The 22,975-nt window shown below is 44.3% G+C and overlaps 1 protein-coding gene across 1 annotated transcript in view; it reads right to left on the bottom strand.

The window, feature by feature from the left end:
- Window positions 1-21,067, bottom strand: part of PLCB3 (phospholipase C beta 3) — a 139,841-nt gene extending 118,774 nt beyond the window's left edge. Inside the window, exon 1 of the mRNA XM_067472482.1 lies at window positions 20,846-21,067. Coding sequence (XP_067328583.1) covers window positions 20,846-20,944 — 99 coding nt within the window. The 5' untranslated portion in view covers window positions 20,945-21,067. The remainder of the gene's footprint in view (window positions 1-20,845) is intronic.
- Between the last annotated feature and the right edge of the window lie 1,908 nt (window positions 21,068-22,975).

Genomic DNA, 22,975 nt, shown 5'->3' with positions numbered 1-22,975 from the left:
ACCGTTCAATGCTAAGGCTTCCTATCAAAATGGAACTGTAGAGGAGAGTCTACTGAATAAGCCAGTACCTGCCGCATACGTTGCTTAAGTCGCATTGACCAATTGTCTGCGCAGGGTTCCATATTTCACACTTTAACAACACAACCGTTCAATGCTAAGGCTTCCTACCAAGATGGAACTGTAGAGGAGAGTCTACTGAACAATCCAGTACCTGCCACATACATTGCTTAAGTTGCATTAAGTCGCATTGACTTTAACAACACAAGCGTTCAATGCTAGGGCTTCCGGCAAAAATGGAACTGTAGAGGAGAGTCTACTGAACAAGCCAGTACCTGCCGCATATATTGCTTAAGTCGCATTGACCGACCATCTGCTCAGGGTTCCATACTTCGCACTTTGACAACACAACCAGTCAATGCTAAGGCTTCCTATCAAAATGGAACTGTAGAGGAGAGTCTACTGAACAAGGCAGTACCTGCCACATACGTTGCTTAAGTCACATTGACCGACCGTCTGCGCAGGGTTCCATACTTCGCACTTTAACAACACAACCGTTCTATGCTAAGGCTTCCTATCAAAATGGAACTGTAGAGGAGAGTCTACTGAACAAGCCAGTGCCTGCCTCATACCAGTACTGCCAGCTGTTGAGAGGTTATGATGGCATTCAATCCTCGTAGATGGACCATTGCTCTGAACTTCCTCGACCTCTCAAATGCTTTTAGTCTCCTTTTCTTTAGCCAAACACCTGGCATTAGTCTTGGAAGCCGAGGTCTTCACCGGAGGAAATGGAGCAAGCGCATAGCCCATTTCCTAATAGGTTTTATGAGTTTCCCCAGGATGACGAATATTGCTGGCTACTTAGCAAGAAAAATACAAAAAACCACATAGAGATACAGCAGAGAGGGCTGGAATTTGGAAAACAACAACCCTCCGAGGAATCCCTTCAATTCCGGCACACCAAAGCCAAGGCAGCTGCAGAACCAAATGCAGAGAGCCTGGATGAGCACCAGCACCCATTATTCACAAGCGGAGTGGATGGCGGAGGACCATCGCTTCAATGCTGGTGGTCTTTGCTTCTTCCAGCACTCTGACATTTGTCCGCTTGTCTTCCCAAGAGATTTGAGAGTCTCTGTCTGGGTTGGCTCGACACAGCTTCCTCTTGGCACATTCCCTCTTCGAATTCTGCAGCACTGCTGGTCACATCTAACCTCCAGTTGGAGCGCTCAATGGTCAGGGCTTCCCAGTTCTCTCTTGCTAGCTTTTAAGGTTGGCTTTGAGTCCATCTTTCAATCTCTTTACTTGTCCACCAAAGTTATATTTTCCCTTCTTGAGTTGGGAGTACAGTAACTGCTTTGGGAGACGGTGATCTTTGGGCGTTCGGACAATGTAGCGTTCAGTCCAGTGGAGTGGATTGCGTAGGAGCATCGCTTCAATGCTGGTGGTCTTTGCTTCTTCCAACACACTTACGTTTGTCCGCCTGTCTTCCCAAGAGATTTGCAGGATTTTCCGGAGGCAGCGCTGATGGAATCGTTCCAGGAGTTGCATGTGATGTCTGTAGACAGTCCACGTCTCGCATGCATATAGCAGGTTTGGGAAGACAATAGCTTTATAAACAAGCACATTGGTTTTCCTACGGAAGTCTCGGTCCTCAAACACTCTCTGCTTCATTCGGAAAAATGCTGAACTCGCAGAGCTCAGGCAGTGTCGTATTTCAGTGTCAAATGTTGACATCTGTAGATAGTCCATGTTTCACAGGCGTATAGCAGGGTTGGGAGGACAATAGCTTTATAAACAAGCACCTTGGTCTCCCTACGGATGTCCCGGTCCTCAAACACTCTGTGCTTCATTCGGAAAAATGCTGCACTCGCAGAGCTCAGGCAGTGTTGTATTTTGGTGTCAAATGTTGACATCTGTAGATAGTCCATGTTTCGCAGGCATATAGCAGGGTTGAGAGGACAATAGCTTTATAAACAAGCACCTTGGTATCCCTACGGATGTCCCGGTCCTCAAACACTCTGTGATCCATTCGGAAAAATGCTGCACTCGCTGAGCTCAGGCGGTGTTGTATTTCGGTGTCAAATGTTGACATCTGTAGATAGTCCACGTTTCACAGGCATATAACAGGGTTGGAAGGAAAATAGCTTTAAAAACAAGCACCTTGGTCTCTCTACGGATGTCCTGGTCCTCAAACTCTGCTTCATTTGGAAAAATGCTGCACTCGCAGAACTCAGGCGGTGTCGTATTTCAGTATCAGTGTTGACGTCTGTAGACAGTCCATGTTTCGCAGGTGTAAAGCAGGGTTGGGAGGACAATAGCTTTATAAACAAGCACCTTGGTCTCCCTACAGATGTTCCGGTCCTCAAACACTCTGTGATCCATTCGGAAAAATGCTACACTCGCAGAGCTCAGGCAGTGTTGTCTTTCAGTGTCAATGTTGACTTTTGTGGAGAGGCGGCTGCCAAAGGAGCGGAAATGGTCAACATTTTCTAATGTTACCCCATTAAGCTGTATTTCTGGCAGAGCACTTTGGTTTTCTTGATGTTCAATGAGAGGCCGAGCTTCTCGTATGCTTCTGCAAAGGTGTTTTGAGTGTCTTGTAGGTTCTCTTCTGAATGCGCACAGACTACCTTATCATCGGCATATTGGAGTACTATAACAGATGTTGTTGTGACCTTGATTATGGCCTTCAGCCTGCTGAGGTTTAATAGCTTGCTATCCGTAGGGATAGCAAGGTACTTGTTTATAAAGCTAATATGCTTGTGACAGTCCATGTCTGTCTGGCTTCTGATGTGCACAGACTACGTTATCATCGGCATATTGGATTCTATAACAGATGTTGTGACCTTGATTTTGGCCTTCAGGTTGCTGAGGTTAAATAGCTTGCCATCCGTAGCGATAGCAAGGTACTTGTTTTTAAAGTTAATATTCTTGTGACCTTGGTGTTGCCTTCTGAATGTGCACAGACTACATTGTCATCGGCATATTGGAGTTCTATAACAGATGTTGTGACCTTGGTTTTGGCCTTCAGCCTTCTTCCAGCACGCTGACATTTGTCTGCTTGTCTTCCCAAGAATTTGCAGGATTTTCCGGAGGAAGCACTGATGAAATCATTCCAGGATTGAGTGTGACGTCTGTAGACAGTCTGCTGATGTATAGCAGGATCGGGAGTACAGTAGCTTTATAAACAAGCACCTTGGTCTCCCTACGGATGCCCCAGTCCTCAAACACTCTCTGCTTCATTCGGAAAAATGCTGCACTCGCAGAGCTCAGACAGTGTTGTATTTCAGTGTCAAGGTTGACATCTGTAGACAGTCCACGTCTCGCAGGCGTATAGCAGGGTTGGGAGGATAATAGCTTTATAAACAAGCACCTTGGTCTCCCTAAGGATGTCCTGGTCCTCAAACACTCTGTGCTTCCTTCAGAAGAATGCTGTACTCGCAGAGCTCAGGCAGTGTTGTATTTTAGTGTCAAATGTTGACATCTGTAGATAGTCCACGTTTCACAGGCGTATAGCCGGGTTGGGAGGATAATAGCTTTATAAACAAGCCCCTTGGTCTCTCTACGGATGTCCCGGTCCTCAAACACTCTCTGCTTCCTTCAGAAGAATGCTGCACTCGCAGAGCTCAGGCAGTGTTGTATTTTAGTGTCAAATGTTGACATCTGTAGATAGTCCACGTTTCGCAGGCATATAGCAGGGTTGGGAGGACAATAGCTTTATAAACAAGCACCTTGGTCTCCCTACGGACGTCCCGGTCCTCAAACACTCTGTGCTTCATTCGGAAAAATGCTGCACTCTCAGAGCTCAGGCGGTGTCGTATTTCGGTGTCAAATGTTGACATCTGTAGATAGTCCATGTTTCACAGGCATATAGCAGGGTTGGGAGGACAATAGCTTTATAAACAAGCACTTTGGTCTCCCTACGGATGTTCCGGTCCTCAAACACTCTCTGCTTCATTTGGAAAAATGCTGCACTCTCAGAGCTCAGGCGGTGTCGTATTTCAGTGTCAAATGTTGACATCTGTAGATAGTCCACGTTTCGCAGGCATATAGCAGGGTTGGGAGGATAATAGCTTTATAAACAAGGGCCTTGGTATCCCTACAGATGTCCCGGTCCTCAAACACTCTCTGCTTCATTTGGAAAAATGCTGCACTCGCAGAGCTCAGGCGGTGTCGTATTTCAGTGTCAAATGTTGACATCTGTAGATAGTCCACGTTTCGCAGGCATATAGCAGGGTTGGGAGGATAATAGCTTTATAAACAAGGGCCTTGGTATCCCTACAGATGTCCCGGTCCTCAAACACTCTCTGCTTCATTCGGAAAAATGCTGCACTCGCAGAGCTCAGGCGGTGTCGTATTTCGGTGTCAAGGTTGACTTTTGTGGAATGGTCCACATTTTCTAATGTTACATTGTGGAATGAACGCAGTGCGACCCCACTTTAGCCACCAACGGCTATCGTTGGAGATAAAAATGGTGGGAATGCATATTACTGGAAGGGGAAGACAGGAATTTTAATGGAGACCATCTGTAATCTTGAAATGCCCAGAGGCGGAAGGAAATTGTTTCGACTTGGAGTCAAGTCGAAAGAGTGGGCAAAGACGGATGGAAATGTGGACATAGCAGGAACAATTGGGGAGTTTTTCACAGCATCCGCTCCCAAGTTTACACCCGAGACAGCCATATTCCCCACGCAAAAACTGCATGACCGTTATCTCTGTGGGAACGCTGGACCCGAGGCATTATTGTCCCTGGCTCTCCGGATTGCGATAAGGACAGAGCCGGGTGGAGGCACAGCCGGGAATGGGATCTATTCCCAGAATACTGATCTCGCTCTCCCGTGGCATATCCCTAAAGCTATACGCTGGCCTCGGACATGAAAACATGCCAAATCTTGTCAAAGGCTTTCATGGCCGGAATCACTGGGTTGTTGTGAGTTTTCCAGGCTGTCTGGCCATGTTCCAGAAGCATTCTCTCCTAATGTTTCACCTGCATCTGTGGCAGGCATCCTCAGAGGTTGTGAGGTGAAACATGTAATGTTAGTTTGTGGGATTAACATAACTCAAAAACCACTGGGCAAATTGACACCAAATTTGGACACAATACACCTAACAGTCCAACGAGTGTCCATCACCCCTAAAAACACACACACACACACAAAACACCAGCGGAGTAGGCTTAAAACCCCCCAAAATACACTATATATACACATACACTCATATACATATATATATGCACACATTTATACACACTTATATATATGCACAAACATATACAAATAAAATCATATATACACATATATATACACATGCATGCACACATACATATATACATATAGACATACACACATATATATACACACCGCACACATATACACAATATGCAAATACACATATAAACGCACAAATATATATACACACATATATACATCTATACACATACATACATGCACACATACATATATACATATACACATACATACACACACAAATATGCATACAGACAAGCACACACATCTACGCAATATGCATGTACACATATAAACACACAAATACACAAATATATATTCACACATATATATATACATGTATATACACAAATACATACACATATGCATGCACGCATACATATATATATATAGACATACATATACACACAAATATGCATATAGACAAGTAAACACATATACACAATATGCATGTACACATAAAAAAACACAGAAATATATACACATATACACATATATACACACATATACATATACACATGCATGCACACATACATATATACATATACACATACACACACATATATACACACAAATATGCATATAGACAGGCACACACATATACACAACATTCATGTACTCACATAAACACACAAATACACAAATATATACACACATACATATATACACACATATACATATACACATGCATGCACACATACATATATACACATACACATATATACACACAAATATGCATATAGGCAAGCACACACATATACACAATATGCATGTACACATATAAACACACAAATACACAAATATATACACACACACACATACACACATATACATACATATATATACTAGCCGTCCCCTGCCACACGTTGCTATGGCCCAATCTGTGTATATATCTTTTGTGTGTGTATATATTTGTGTCATGTGGGTGTATATATTTGTGTGTTTATATGTGTAGATGCATATTGTGTATATGTGTGTGCTTGTCTATATGCATATTTGTGCGTGTATATGTATGTATGTGGATATGTATATGTATGTGTGTATATGTGTATATTTGTGTGTGTTTGTGCATATATATACGTGTGTGTGTATGAATGTGTGCATGTCCATATGTATATGAGTATATGTATATATGGTGTATTTTTTGAGTTTTTTTAGTCTATTCCGCTGGCATTGTGTGTGTGTGAGTATGTATATATGTGTGTATATGTATGTGTGTATATGTGTATATTTGTGTGTGTTTGTGCTTACGTGTGTGTGTATGAATGTGCATGTGCATATGTATATGAGTATATGTGTATATATGGTGTATATGTGTATATATGTGTATATATATATGTGTGTATATATGGTGTATTTTTTGGGTTTTAAGTCTGTTTCGCTGGCGTTGTGTATGTGTGTGTGTGCATTTATGGTGATGGACACCCATTGCACTGTTAGGTGTCTTGTGTCCAAATTTCGTGTCAATTCGTCCGGTGGTTTTTGAGTTGTGTTAATCCCACAAACGAACATTACATTTTTATTTATATAGATACGCACACACACATATATACACACACAACACACATATACGTAGACTGGGCCACAGTAACGCACTAAACTAAAAGAAGACTGTGGAGCAGAACAAACAACTCCGCATCTGTATGCTTGTCCGCAATGCCCTGCCTCATGCACAGAGGAAGAATGCTTTAAAGCTACCGACAATGCAGTTGCTGTTGCACGTTTGGGGTAAAAAAAATATATTTAGTTTTATACTTATTTATGCAATGTTTTGGATGCGAAATAAATCAGGAAACAACGGTTTGCTGCCTGCCCCCTTCCACACCACAGTGCCAGATTTCACAATCCAAGTCCCTGTGACAACATCCTCCTTGGCCTCCTCACTTCCTTCTGCTCCATCCAGCCCCAAAAAAGGAAGTAGGAGCCTCTGGCCAGAGAGATTGAGAGAGAGGGAGAGGACTGAGCAAGAAGAGGGACCTTAAGGAATGGGGGAAGACGACTTTCCTGGCAGAGAAAAGGGAGAAGCTGGGGAAGGACGTGGTACTGAGCTCTGTGTTGCTGGAGCAACCCTGTAGTAAATGGCTACTTATCAGAGAAGGGCAGGAAGTGGAGGAGAGGCGTGGAGGTGGAGATCCACCTTTGGCACCTACAGATTGCAAAGTGTGCGCATATGGAAGGTCCAAAGTACTGGATCTTCCCCTCTCCCTATGAGCTAGAAACAGCCTTTTCTATTCCAGACAAGAAACAATCGGGGCCAGCTAATCACCTCCCAACAAAGGATTCCCCCAGGCAGTAACAAGCCAAACCTTGAACCCTAAAAAATCTCTAAAATTATAACAGCAAATAAAGAACAACGTTCAAACACAGGGGAACTCCAGACAAGAAACAATCAGGGACAGCTAATCACCTCCCAACAAAGGATTCCCCCAGGCAGTAACAAGCCAAACCTTGAACCTTAAACAACTCTAAAATTATAACAGCAAATAAAGAACATTCAAACACAGGGGAACTCCAGACAAGAAACAATCAGGGACTGCTAATCACCTCCCGACAAAGGATTCCCCCAGGCAGTAACAAGCCAGACCTTGAACCCTAAAAAATCTCTAAAATTATAACAGCAAATAAAGAACAACATTCAAACACAGGGGAACTCCAGATAAGAAACAATCAGGGACAGCTAATCACCTCCCAACAAAGGATTCCCCCAGGCAGTAACAAGCCTTGAACCCTAAAAAACTCTAAAATTATAACAGCAAATAAAGAACAACGTTCAAACACAGGGGAATTCCTGACAAGAAACAATCGGGGACAGCTAATCACCTCCCAACAAAGGATTCACCCAGGCAGTAACAAGCCAAACCTTGGACCCTAAAAAACCCTCTAAAATTATAACAGCAAATAAAGAACAACGTTCAAACACAGGGGAACTCCAGACAAGAAACAATCAGGGCCAGCTAATCACCTATCAACAAAGGATTCACCCAGGCAGTAACAAGCCAGACCTTGAACCCTAAAAAAACTCTAAAATTATAACAGCAAATAAAGAACAATGTTCAAATACAGGGGAACTCCAGACAAGAAACAATCAGGGCCAACTAATCACCTCTCAACAAAGGATTTCCCCAGGCGGTAAGAAACCAGACTTTGAAAATTGCTAGGCCGTGTGCCTTTGAGAACACATTATTTTCTGGGTATGAAAACACACAACTACAGCTAAGCACCTCTCAACAAAGTATTCCCCCAGGCAGTAACAAGCCAGACTTTGAACCCTAAAAAACTCTAAAATTCTAATAACAGGAAAACTCTAATAACAGGAAATAAAGAACAACATTCAAACACAGGGGAACTCCAGACAAGAAACAATCAGGGACAGCTAATCATCTCCCAACAAAGAATTACCCCAGGCGGTAAGAAGCCAGACTTTGAAAACTGCTAGGCCATATGCCTTTGAGAACAAATTATTTTCTGTGTACGCACACACACACACAACTACAGCTAATCACCTCTCAACAAAGGATTCCCCGAGGCGGTAACAAGCCACAACCTGAAAACTGATAGGTCAATTTCAACAGAAAGGAAGAAACCATGAAAACGAACAAAATCTGGCTACCAGTATTTAAAATACTCTAAAATTATAACAGCAAATAAAGAACAACATTCAAGCACAGGGGAACTCCAGACAAGAAACAATCAGGGACAGCTAATCACCTCCCAACAAAGGATTCCCCCAGGCGGTAAGAAGCCAAACACTGAACCCTAAAAAGCTCTAAAATTATAACAGTAAATAAAGAACAACATTCAAACACAGGGGAACTCCAGACAAGAAACAATCAGGGCCAGCTAATCACCTCTCAACAAAGGATTCCCCCAGGCAGTAACAAGCCAGACCTTGAAAACTGCTAGGTCAATTTCAACAGAAAGGAGGAAACCATGAAAACGAACAATATCTGGGTACCAGTATTAAAAAAAACTCTAAAATTATAACAGCAAATAAAGAACATTCAAACACAGGGGAACTCCAGACAAGAAACAATCAGGGACAGCTAATCACCTCCCAACAAAGGATTCCCCCAGGCGGTAAGAAACCAGACCTTGAAAACTGCTAGGCCATGTGCCTTTGAGAACACATTATTTTCTGTGTATGCACACACACACAACCACAGCTAATCATCTCTCAACAAAGGATTCCCCCAGGCAGTAACAAGCCAGACCTTGAACCCTAAAAAAACTCTAAAATTATAACAGCAAATCAAGAACAACATTCAAACACAGGGGAACTCCAGATAAGAAACAATCAGGGACAGCTAATCACCTCCCAACAAAGGATTCCCCCAGGCTGTTATTTATATAGACTAGCCGTCCCCTGCAGCGCGTTGCTTGGGCCCACTCTGGTGGTCATGGGGGTTTTGTGTGTGAGGTTTGGCCCAATTCTATCGTTGGTGGGATTTAGAATGCTCTGTGATTGTAGGTGAACTATTAATCCCAGCAACTACAACTCCCAAATGCCAAGGTCTATTTCCCTCAAACTCCATCTGTGTTCATATTTGGGCATATTGAGTATTCGTGTAGAGTTTGGTCCAGATCCATCATTGTTTGAGTCCACAGTGCTCTCTGGATGTAGGTGAACTACAACTCCCAAACTCAAGGTCAATTCTCACCAAACCCTTCCAGTATTTTCTGTTGGTCATGGGAGAACTGTGTGCCAAGTTTGGTTCAATTCTATCGTTGGTGGGGTTCAGAATGCTCTTTGATTGTAGGTGAACTATAAATCCCAGCAACTACAACTCCCAAATGCCAAGGTCTATTTCCCTCAAACTCCATCTGTGTTCATATTTGGGCATATTGAGTATTCGTGTAGAGTTTGGTCCAGATTGATCATTGTTTGAATCCACAGTGTTCTCTGGATGTAGGTGAGCTACAACTCCCAAACTCAAGATCAATACCCACCAAACCCAGTATTTTTTGTTGGTCATGGGAGAACTGTGTCAAGTTTGGTTCAATTCCATCGTTGCTGGGGTTCAGAATGCTCTTTGATTGTAGGTGAACTACAAATCCCAGCAACTACAACTCCCAAATGACAAAATCAATTTTTTTGAGTGAGGGACATACATTGGGTTGTTAGGTGTCTTATGTCCAAATTTGGTGTCAATTCGTCCAGTGGATTTTGCATTATGTTAATCCCACAAACGAACATTACATTTTTATTTAGATCGATGGAGATGTGCACGTGGCCAACAGTGATGCAGAATTCCCTGCTGGAGGTCTCGTCGTCTTGAAGGCATCTGAGATGGCTTTCAGAGGAACAGAAGTAGCAGGAGACTCAACGGATCTGTCATCCTGGAGGTCTAAATGTCTCTGCCTCGCACTTGCCTTCTATCTAACATACACACACACTTTCCTGCTTATGAGTGTGGAATCGAAGCAATGTTTACATACACCCAGCAGACATGTTCCTGGGGTGTCTGCCAACTGACCTTGCCCTCGTTGCCTTGAGGAACGTTTCTCAAACAGCTAAAAAGGGAGACGGATTGCCTCCAAGATGACTTCTTCTGGGGAATCTGGTTTCTGGCATGGGTTCGACCAACATAAATGTGGATCTGAAGGTCCAGGATTGGAAGCAGCGTGAGAAGCAGAACCAAAACATCCCACCCAGAGCCTAGTTTGCCCTGATCTCAACCTCTCGTTCCATTCCTTGGCCGTCTCTTCGTATTCTGGGGCAAATTTGGCACAGCGCGTGACCAACTAAAAGTCCCAATCTCAACAGGCCCTCAAAGTGCCTAGAGAAATGTGTCAGCACCTCCGTGTCCATTACGGAGAGAGCTCGGGCACAAACGTGCCCATGCCATGTTCAGCCTGTTCCCATTCCAAAGTACCTTGCTATCCCTATGGATGGCAAGCTATTTAACCTCAGCAGGCTGAAGGCCAAAACCAAAGTCACAACAACATGTATTACAGAATTCCAATATGCCAATGATAATGTAGTCTGTGCACATTCAGAAGCCAAAACCAAGATCACAACATCTATTATAGAACTCCAATATGCCGATGATAGCGTAGTCATTCAGAAGCCAAAACCAAGATCACAACAACATCTATTATAGAACTCCAATATGCCGATGATAACGTAGTCTGTGCATATCACAAGCCGAAACCAAGTTCACAAGGCCATTAGCTTTATAAACAGGTACCTAGCTATCCCTACGGATAGCAAGCCATTTCACATCAGCAGGCTGAAGGCCAAAATCAAAGTCACAGCAACATCTATTATAGAACTCCAATATGCTGATGATAACATAGTCTGTACACATTCAGAAGCCAAAACCAAGATCACAACATCTATTATAGAACTCCAATACGCTGATGATAATGTAGGCTGTACACATTCAGGAGCCAAAACCAAGATCACAACAACATCTATTATAGAACTCCAATATGCCGATGATAATGTAGTCTGTGCACATTCAGAAGCCAAAACAAATGTCACAAGGATATTAGGTTTATAAACAAGTACCTTGCTATCCCTACGGATGGCAAGCTATTTAACCTCAGCAGGCTGAAGGCCAAAACCAAGGTCACAACAACATCTATTACAGAACTCCAATATGCCGATGATAACATAGTCAGTGCACATTCAGAAGCCAATATGCAGAAGCACATGCTTCAGAAGCACATTCAGAAGCCAATATGCAGATGATAATGTAGTCTTTGCACATCAGAAGCCAAAACCAAGGTTACAACAACATATATTACAGAACTCCAATATGCCGATGATAACGTAGTCAGTGCACATTCAGAAGCCAATATGCAGAAGCACATGCTTCAGAAGCAAATTCAGAAGCCAATCTGCAGATGATAATGTAGTCTTTGCACATCAGAAGCCAAAACCAAGGTTACAACAACATATATTACAGAACTCCAATATGCCGATGATAACGTAGTCAGTGCACATTCAGAAGCCAATATGCAGAAGCACATTCTTCACATGCTTCAGAAGCACATTCAGAAGCCAATATGCAGATGATAATGTAGTCTTTGCACACCAGAAGCCAAAACCAAGGTTACAACAACATATATTACAGAACTCCAATATGCCGATGATAACATAGTCAGTGCACATTCAGAAGCCAATATGCAGAAGCACATTCTTCACATGCTTCAGAAGCACATTCAGAAGCCAATATGCAGATGATAATGTAGTCTTTGCACACCAGAAGCCAAAACCAAGGTTACAACAACATCTATCATAGAACTCCAATATGCCGATGATAATGTAGGCTGTGCACATTCAGAAGCCAAAACCAAGCTCACAAGAACATTAACTTTATAAACCAGTACCTTGCTATCCCTACGGATAGCAAGCTATTTAACCTCAGCAGGCTGAAGGCCAAAACCAAGGTCACAACAATATCGATTACAGAACTCCAATATGCTGAGGATAACATAGTCTTTGCACATTCAGAAGCCAAAACCAAGGTCTCAACAACATCTATTATAGAACTCGAATATGCCGATGATAATGTAGTCTGTGCACATTTAGAGCCAAAACAAAGGTCACAGGAATATTAGCTTTATAAACAAGTACCTTGCTATCCCTATGGATGGCAAGCTATTTAACCTCAGCAGGCTGAAGGCCAAAATCAAAGTCACAATGATATCTATTATAGAACTCCAATATGCTGATGATAACATAGTCTTTGCACATTCAGAAGCCAAAACCAAGATCACAACATCTATTATAGAACTCCAATATGCTGATGATAATGTACGCTGTACACATTCAGAGGCCAAAACCAAGATCACAACATCTGTTATAGAACTCCAATATGCTGATGATAACGTAGTCTGTGCACATTAAGAAGCCAAAACCAAGCTCACAAGGATATTAGCTTTACAAACAAGTACTTTGATATCCCTACGGATGGCAAGCTATTTAACCTCAGAAGGCTGAAGGCCAAAAACAAGGTCACAACAACATCTGTTACAGAACTCCAATATGCCGATGATAACGTAGTCTGTGCACATTCGGAAGCCAAAACCAAGGTCACAAGGCCATTCGCTTTATAAACAAGTACCTTGCTATCCCTACGGATGGCAAGCTATTTAACCTCAGCAGGCTGAAGGCCAAAACCAATGTCACGACAAAATATATTATAGAACTCGAATATGCCAATGATATCATAGTCTGTGCACATTCAGAAGCCAAAACCAAGATCACAACAATATCTCTTATAGAACTCCAATATGCCAATGATAACATAGTCTGTGTACATTCAGAAGCCAAAACCAAAGTCTCAACAACATCTATTACAGACTCCAATATGTCGACGATAACGTAGTCCGTGCGCATTCAGAAGCAAAAACCAAGGTCACAAGGATATTAGCTTTATAAACAAGTACCTTGCTTTCCCTACGGATGGCAAGCTATTTAACCTCAGCAGGTTGAAGGCCAAAAACAAGGTCACGACAAGATCTGTTATAGAACTCCAATATGCCGATGATAACGTAGTCTGTGCACATTCAGAAGCCAAAACCAAAGTAACAAGGATATTAGCTTTACAAACAAGTACCTTGCTTTCCCTACGGATGGCAAGCTATTTAACCTCAGCAGGTTGAAGGCCAAAAACAAGGTCACAACAATATATATTATAGAACTCTAATATGCAGATGATAATGTAGTCTGTGCACATCAGAAGCCAAAAGCAAGGCCACAAGTCTATTAGCTTTATAAACATTAGAAAATGTTGACCATTTCCTCTCCCTTAGAAGCCACCTCTCCACAAAAGTCAATACTGACACTGAAAGACAACACCGTCTGAGCTCTGCGAGTGCAGCATTCTTCCGAATGAAGCAGAGAGCGTTTAAGGATCGGGACATCCGTAGGGAGACCAAGGATAAATATCAGCATGCTGGAAGAAGCAAAGACCATCAGCATTGAAGTGATGCTCCTACGCCATCCACTCCGCTGGACTGACCGCTACATTGTCCGAACGCCCAAAGATCACCGTCTCCCAAAGCAGTTACTGTATTCCCAACTCAAGAACGGAAAATGTAACTTTGGTGGACAAGAAAAGAGATTGAAAGATGGGCTCAAAGCCAACCTTAAAAGCTGTGGGATAGACACCAAGAGAGAACTGGGAAGCCCTGGCCCTTGAGTGCTCCAGCTGGAGGTCAGCTGTGACCAGCAGTGCTGTAGAATTCGAAGAGGGAGAAAAAGAGAAACGTGCCAAGAGGGATCGCCTAAGTAAGTAACTCAGGAATACCACCATATACATGCGATATAAATAATTTATCCATAAAACATTGATTAAATAGTATTATTATTATTATTATTATTATTATTATTATGGAGTTGTAGGTACTGGGATTTATAGTTCACCTGAAATCAAGGAGCACTCTGAACCATTCCTCTGTTTGTTGTGTGCCTTGGAAAAGAATAAGAACTGGACCCCATGACCAGCAAAAAAAAATATCGGAGGTCTTTGGGGGGAATTCACCTTGATTAGGGGGAGTTGTAGTTCACCTACATCTAGAGAGAACGGTGAACCACAACACTGATGAATCTGGAGCAAACTTGGCACACATACCTGATATGTCAAAAATTGATTACTGAGGGGGTTTGGGGGAAAATTGACCTTCCTTTCTGGGAGTTGTAGTTCACCCTCGACCAGAAACAATGACCTCTACTGATGATGGACCTGGACCAAACTGGGCACATAGAACCCCCATGACTAACTCAAACTACTGGATGGGTTTGAGGGGAGTGACTCACCATAGTGGGAGTTGTAGTTTACAATTTGGATACTGGTGGGTTTGGAGGGGAATTGGCCTGGACATTTTGGAGTTATATGTACTGGTATTATAGTTCACCTGCCATCTGAACGCCACCAAAGATGGAATTGGGCCAAACTTGGCACACAGAGCCCCCATGACCAGTAAAAAATACTGGAGGTCTTTGGGGGAAATTCACCTTGCTTTGGGAGAGTTGTAGTTCACCTACATCTAGAGAACTGCGAACCCAGGCACTGATGAATCTGGACCAAACTTGGCACACATACCTGATATGTCAAAAATTGATTACTGGGGGGGGGGGGGGGGGTGGGGGGAACTGGCCTTCCTTTCTGGGAGTTGTAGTTCACCTTCAACCAGAGAAACAGTGACCTCCACCGATGATGGATCTGGACCAAACTGGGCACACAGAACCCTCATGACTGGTGGGTTTGGAGAGGGATTGGCCTGGACATTTTGGAATTGTATGTACTGGGATTTATAGTTCACCTGAAATCAATGAACACTCTGAACTCCACCAAAGATGCAATTGGGCCAAACTTGGCATACGGAGCCCCCAGTGAAAAAATACTGGAGGTCTTTGGAGGGAATTCACCTTGATTTGGGGGAGTTGTAGTTCACATACATCTAGAGAGAACTGTGAATCCAAACACTGATGACTCTGGACCTAACTTGGCACACAGACCTGATATGGCAAAAATAGATTACTGGGAGGGTTTGGGGGGGGGACGGGACTGGCCTTCCTTTCTGGGAGTTGTAGTTCACCCTCAACCAGAGAAACAGTGACCTCTACCGATGATGGACCTGGACCAAACTGGGCACACAGAACCCCCATGACTAACTCAACCTACTGGATGGGTTTGAAGGGACTGACACACCATAGTCGGAGTTGTAGTTTACAATTTGGATACTGGTGGGTTTAGAGGGGAATTGGCCTGGGCATGTTGGAGTTGTATGTACTGGGATTTATAGTTCACCTGCAATCTGAACGCCACCAAAGATGGAATTGGGCCAAACTTGGGACACAGAGCCTCCATGACCAGTAAAAAATACTGGAGGTCTTTGGGGAGTATTTACCTTCCTTTCTGGGAGTTGTAGTTCACCCTCAACCAGAGAAACAGTGACCTCTACCGATGATGGATCTGGACCAAACTGGGCACACAGAACCCCCATGACTAAACCTACTGGATGGGTTTGAAGGGACTGACGCACCATAGTGGGAGTTGTAGTTTACAATTTGGATATAGGTGGGTTTGGAGTTGTAGGTACTGGGATTTATAGTTCAACCTACTGGATGGGTTCGAGAGGAGTTCCGCACCATAGTGGGAGTTGTAGTTTACAATTTGGATACTGGTGAGTTTGGAGGGGAATTGGCCTGAACATTTTGGAATTGTATGTACTGGGATTTATAGTTCACCTGAAATCAATGAGCACTCTGAACTCAACCAAAGATGGAATTGGGCCAAACTTGGCACATGGATGACCAGTAAAAAATACTGGAGGTCTTTGAGGGGAATTCACCTTGATTTGGGGGAGTTGTAGTTCACCTACATCCATATGATCCCAAACGCCCATGGATCGGGACCAAACTTGGCATATATACGTGATTCCCTGTGTAGATAAACCCAATATGCCGATGATAATGTAGCCTGTGCGCATTGGATGCTTCCCAACCAAAATAAATAGGTGAAATGTAAACAAAGGGAGCCGTCCTCTCTTTCCAGATGAGTTGAAAAAGAAGACAAAGTTTTGCAAGGACAGGCAACGAAGGGAGAGGGGAGAAAGTCCTTTTTGCAGAGCACTTTCCTTAAGTCTCTTAAGCAAAAGTTTTGCAAAACATGCAAAGAGGTTTGCAAGGAAAGGAATTTGAGGAGTGTCTTCAGAGATAAAGCAAAGAGGAGGAGTAAACTCAGAGGAAGAGGTCAACACTGAGACTTCCCAGAATGCAAAAATGGAGGGAAGGGGGCGTAAGGAGCCCCTCTTTCTCCCCATAGGAAGATGGGGGGCTTGAACCAAAGAGGGAAAGGAGGGGGTCCCCCAAAGCAGCATCCAAAGATGGAAAGAAGGAAGGAAGGGGTTTATTGCCTGGAAAAGAAGGAAAATGAGTGGGTTTCCTAAAAGGGGAAGAAAGACAGAAAGAGCAGGAAAGAAGAGAGAAAGTAAAGAAGAAAAGACAGAGAGAGAAGCATGGAAATAGGAAGAGAGAGAGAGAGAGAAAGTGAAGGAAGGAAGGGGAGAGAGAGAAGGAGGGAGGAAGTAGGGGAAGGAAAGAAGGATGGAAAGAGAGAGGGAGGGAAGGAAGGAGAGAGAAAAAGGAAAGAATGAAAGGATGAGAAAAGGATGGGGGGAAAGAAGGATGGAAAGAGAAAGAAGGAAGGAAGTAAAGGAGAACATAAAGGTGTGAGAGAGAGAAGGAAGGAAGGAAAGAGGAAGTAAAGAAGAAAAGACAGAGAAGGACGGAAATAGGAAGAGAGAGAAAGTGAAGGAAGGAAGGGGAGAGGGAGAAGGAGGGAGGGAGTAGGGGAAAGAAAGGATAGAAAGGGAGAGGAAAAAGTAAGGAATGAAAGATAGAAGAAGGAAGGAAAGGAAGAGGAAGCGAGAGAGAGAAGGAAGGAAGGAAGGAGGGGGAGAGAGGAAGATGGGGAAAAGGTGGATAGAAAGAGAGAGTAGGAAGGTAGGAAAGGAGAAAGAAAGTGGGAGAAAGAAAAGGAAGGAAAGAAAGGAAGAGAGAGAGAGAAAGTGAAGGAAGGAAGGAAGGAGAGAGTAAGAAGGAGGGAGGGAGTAGGGGAAGGAAAGAAGGATGGAAAGAGAGAGGGAAGAGAGAGAAAAAGAGTAAAGAATGAAAGATAGAAGAAGGAAGGAAAGCAAGAGGAAGTGAGAGAGAGAGAGAAGGAAGGAAGGGGAGAGAGGAAGATGGGGGAAAGATGGATGGAAAGAGAGAGGGAAGGAAAGGAGAAAGGAGAAAGAAAGTGGGTGAGAGAAAAGGAAGGAAGGAAAGAGGAAGAGAGAGAGAGAAAGTGAAGGAAGGAAGGAAGGAAGGAGAGAGTGAGAAGGAGGGAGGGAGTAGGGGAAGGAAAGAAGGATGGAAAGAGAGAGGGAAGAGAGAGAAAAAGAGTAAAGAATGAAAGATAGAAGAAGGAAGGAAAGCAAGAGGAAGTGAGAGAGAGAGAGAAGGAAGGAAGGAAGGGGAGAGAGGAAGATGGGGGAAAGATGGATGGAAAGAGAGAGGGAAGGAAAGGAGAAAGGAGAAAGAAAGTGGGTGAGAGAAAAGGAAGGAAGGAAAGAGGAAGAGAGAGAAATGAAGGGAGCAAGAAGGAGGGAGGGAATAGGGGAAGGAAGGAAGGATGGAAAGACAGAGGGGAGAGAGAAAGAAAGTAAAGAATGATAGATGGAGAAGGAAGGAAAGGAAGAGGAAGCGAAAGAGAGAGAAGGAAAGAGAGGGAGAGATTCAAGGATGGAAAAAAAGATGGATGGAAAGAGAGAGACGGAATGAAGGAAATGAGAAAGTGGGGGGGGGAGAGGAAGAAGGAAGGAAAGGAAGAGAGAAAGTGAAGGAAGAGAGCAAGAGAGAGAAGGAAGGAGTAGGAGAGGAAAGAATGATGGAAAGAGAGAGAAGGAAGGAAAGTAAAGAAGGAAGGAAGGAGAGAAAGAGGGGGAGGAAATAGGCTGGAAAGAGAGGGGGAAGGAAAAAGAGAGGAAGGGAGGAGAAAAAGAAGCAAGGAAAGTAAAGAAGGAAGGAAGGAGAGTGAGAAAGGGGTAAGAAATGAGGATGGAAAGAGAGAGGGAAGAATGAGCAAGAGAAAGAAGGAAAGAGAGAGAAAAGGAAGGAAAGGGAAAAGTGATGGAAGGGGGGAGAAGGAAGGAGGGAGTAGGGGAGAAAAGAAGGATGGAAATAGAGAGAAGGAAGGAAAGTAAACAAGGAAGGAAGGAAGGAAGGAAGGAAAGAGGAGGAAGAAATAGGCTGGAAAGAGAGGGAAGGAAAGAAGAGAGGAATGTAAGGAAGAGAAGAGAGGGAAGGAAGGAAGGAGGGAAAGCAAGAGGAAGGAAGAGAGATGGAGAAAGTAGGGGGAGGAAAGAAGGATGGAAAGAGAGAGAGAAGGACGGAAGGAAGGAAGGAAAGAAGGCAGGAAGGAAGGAAGAAAAGAAAGAAAGAGAGAGGAAGGAAGAGAGAGAAGAAAGGAGGGTGTAGGAGAGGAAAGAAGTATGGAAAGAGAGAGAATGAAGGAAGGAAAGAAAGAAAGAGGAAGGAAGAGAGAAAGAAGGAAGTAGGGAGTAGGGGAGGAAAGAAGGATGGAAAGAGAGAGAAGGAAGTAAACAAGGAAGGAAGGAGGAAATAGGCTGCAAAGAGAGGGAAGGAAAGAATAGAGGACTGTAAGGAAGGAGAGAGAGAAGGAAGGAATGAAAGTAAGAGGAAGGAAGAGAGAGAAAGGGGAAGTAGGGGGAGAAAAGAAGGATGGAAAGAGAGAGAAGGAAGGAAGGAAAGTAAACAAGGAAGGAAGGAAAGAGGAGGAAATAGGCTGGAAAGAGAGGGAAGGAAAAAGAGAGGACTGTAAGGAGGGTAAGAGAGAGAGAAGGAAGGAAGGAAGGAAGGAAGGAAGAAGGAAGGTAAGCGGAAGAGAGAGAAGGAGCGAGTAGGGGGAGGAAAGAAGGATGGAAAGAGAGAAGGAAGGAAGGAAGGAAGGAAAGAGGAAGGAAGAGAGAAAGAAGGAAGGAGGGAGAAGAAGAAGGAAAGAAGGATGGAAAGAGAGAGGGAAGGAAAGAAAGAAAGAGGAAGAGAGAGGGAAGGAGGGAGTAGAGGGAGGAAAGAACAGTGGAAAAAGGGAAGGAAGGAAGGAAGAAGGGAGAGAAAGAGAAGGATGGAGGGAGGGAGTAGAGGAGGAAAGAAGGATGGAAAGAGAGAGAATGAAGGATGGAAAGGAAGAGGAAGGAAGAGAGAGAGAAGGAAGGAGGGAGTAGGGGGAGGAAAGAGAGAAAGAAAGAAAGAAAGAAAGAGGAAGGAAGAGAGAGAGAAGGAAGGAGGGAGTAGGGGAAGGAAAGAGAGAAAGAAGGAAAGAAAGAAAGAAGAAGGGGGAGGGAGAGAGAAGGAAGGAGGGAGTAGGGGAAGGAAAGAGAGAAAGAAGGAAAGAAAGAAAGAAAGAAGAAGGGGGAGGGAGAGAGAAGGAAGGAGGGAGTAGGGGAAGGAAAGAGAGAAAGAAGGAAAGAAAGAAAGAAGAAGGGGGAGGGAGGGAGAAGGAAGGAGGGAGTAGAGGGAGTTAAGAACAGTGGAAAGAAGGAAGGAAAGAGGAAGGAAGAGAGAGAAGGGGGGAGGGAGAGAGAAAAGGAAGGAAGGAGGGAGTAGAGGAGGAAAGAAGAGTGGAAAGAGGGAAGGAAGGAAAGAAAGAAGAAGGGAGAGAGAGAGAAGTAGGGAGGGAGTAGGGGAGGAAAGAAGAGCGGAAAGTGGGAAGGAAGAAACGGAGAAAGCAAGAAAGAAGAGAGGGGAGGAGGGGAGGAAAGAAAGGGTAGAAAGAGAGAAGGAAGGAAAGGAGAGAGAAAGGAAAGCAGGAAGGAGAGAGAGAAACGTGGAGTGAGGGAGGGAGGGAGGGAAAGAAAGGGAAGGAAGGAGAGAGAAGGAACGAAGGAAGGAGTGAGAGAGAAGAAAGGAGGGGAGAGAGAAACGTGGAGGGAGGGAGGGAGGGCAGGAAAGGAAAGAGAGGGAAGGAAAGAAAGAAAAGAAGGAACGAAGCAAGAAGAGAGAGGGGAAGAAAAGTAAAGAAGGAAGGGAAGAGAGAGAAAGAAAGAGAGAGAGAGAGTGGAGGAAGGCAGGCACACTCACTCACCTCGTCCCACTTCATGAACTTGCTGCCCTTGAGGAGGGTCTCGTGGACCTTCAGGGGCTCCAGCTGGAGGGCATGGACCCCCGGGCGGCCCCCAGCCATGGCGCCCCCTCCCCGGAAAGCCAAGCCAAGCCTTTGCCTTTGCCTTTGCCTTGCCTTGCCTTGCCTTGCCTTGGCTGCTTGCTTGGGCCGGGAGGGGCGAGGCTAAGCGAGGCGGGGTCTGCCTTTGGGGACCCTCCCTTTCCTCCTCCTCCTCCTCCTCCTTTTGGGAGGAGCCCCATTCCCTCTCATACCTCAGAACTCTGTAGCCCAAGCATGGGCCCTCCAGGAGTTTTGGACTCCAACTCCCACAATTCCTAACAGGCGTAGGCTTTGAACTGGATTATAATATTCCACACCTGGAGTATTGTGTCCAATTCTGGGCACCACCATTGAAGAGAGATGTTGACAAGCTGGAATGTGTCCAGAGGAGGGAGACTCAAATGATCAACAAACCCTATGAGGAGCGGCTGAAAGAGCTGGTGAAGTTTAGCCTGCAGAAGAGAAGGCTGAAATCGCCTAGCATCTTGGATGGAGGGCAATTAATAAGTAATTAAATGATGATGATGATGATGATGATGATGATGATGATGAGAGAAGGCTGAGAGGAGACATGATACCCCTGTATAAATATGTGAGAGTTGACAAGCTGGAATGTGTCCGGAAACGGCGACTCAAATGATCCAGGGTCTGGAGAACAAGCCCTATGATGAGCGGCTTAAAGAGCTGGGCATGTATAGCCTGACAAAGAGAAGGGCAAGAGGAGACATGATAGCCTGGTATAAATATGTGAGAGTTGACAAGCTGTCCAGAAACGGTGACTCAAATGATCAAGGGTCTGGAGAACAATCCCTATGAGGAGCGGCTTAAAGAGCTGGGCATGTATAGCCTGACGAAGAGAAGGTTGAGAGGAGACATGATAGCCTGGTATAAATATGTGAGAATTGACAAGCTGTCCAGAAACGGTGACTCAAATGATCAAGGGTCTGGAGAACAATCCCTATGAGGAGCGGCTTAAAGAGCTGGGCATGTTTAGCCTGAAGAAGAGAAGGTTGAGAGGAGACATGATAGCCCTGGATAAATATGTGAGAGTTGACAAGCTGGAATGTGTCCGGAAACGGCGACCCAAATGATCAAGGGTCTGGAGAACAAGCCCTATGAGGAGCGGCTTAAGGAGCTGGGCATGTTTAGCCTGAAGAAGAGAAGGCTGAGAGGAGACATGATAGCCATGTATAAATATGTGAGAGCTGACAAGCTGGAATGTGTCCGGAAACAGCGACCCAATGGCTTCTCTGTGTAGTCTGACATGGTGGTTGTTGTTGTGGTCCAGCATTTCTGTGTTCTCAAATAATATGCTGTGTCCAGGCTGGTTCATCAGGTGCTCTGCTATGGCTGACTTCTCTGGTTGGAGTAGTCTGCAGTGCCTTTCATGTTCCTGGATTCGTGACTACACAGAGAAGCCACTGAAATCCACAAGCATGTGGACAATTTCAACAGAAAGGAAGAGACCATGAAAATGAACAAAATCTGGCTACCAGTATTTAAAAACTCTAAAATTACAACAGCAAAACAGCAGAGAGGAAACAACCAGGCACATCTTAACACCTCTCAACAAAAGATTTTCCCAGGCTCAGCCAGGCCTTCAAATGGTAATGAAGGTAGTCAGTTGAAACATTCACACCTAGCTCCAGCAGAGAAGAGCTCTTTGCCCCACCCCAGCCATTCCACAGATATATAAACCCATTGTCCTAATTCCAACAGACCTCACTACCTCTGAGGATGCTTGCCATAGATGCAGGCGAAACGTCAGGAGAAATGCCTCTAGAACTTGGCCCTATAGCCTGAAAAAACCCACAAGAACCTAGTGATTCCAGCCATGAAAGCCTTCGACAATACAATTTTAACAAATATAAACTTATTAGTATTTCAATGGGAAGTGTGGGCCTGCTTTTGGCTGATGAGATAGGATTGTTGTTGTTGTTGTGTGCTTTCAAGTTGTTTCAGACTTAGGTTGACCCTGAGCGAGGGCCGGGTAAACGACCTTGGAGGGCCGTATCCGGCCCGCGGGCCTTAGTTTGAGGACCCCTGGTACAC

This window comes from Anolis sagrei, chromosome 12 (assembly GCF_037176765.1).
Source record: "Anolis sagrei isolate rAnoSag1 chromosome 12, rAnoSag1.mat, whole genome shotgun sequence".
NCBI classification, from domain to species: Eukaryota; Metazoa; Chordata; class Lepidosauria; order Squamata; family Dactyloidae; genus Anolis; species Anolis sagrei.
The sequence above is the reverse complement of the archived record's forward strand: the minus strand, read 5'-3'. Positions and strand labels throughout refer to the sequence as shown.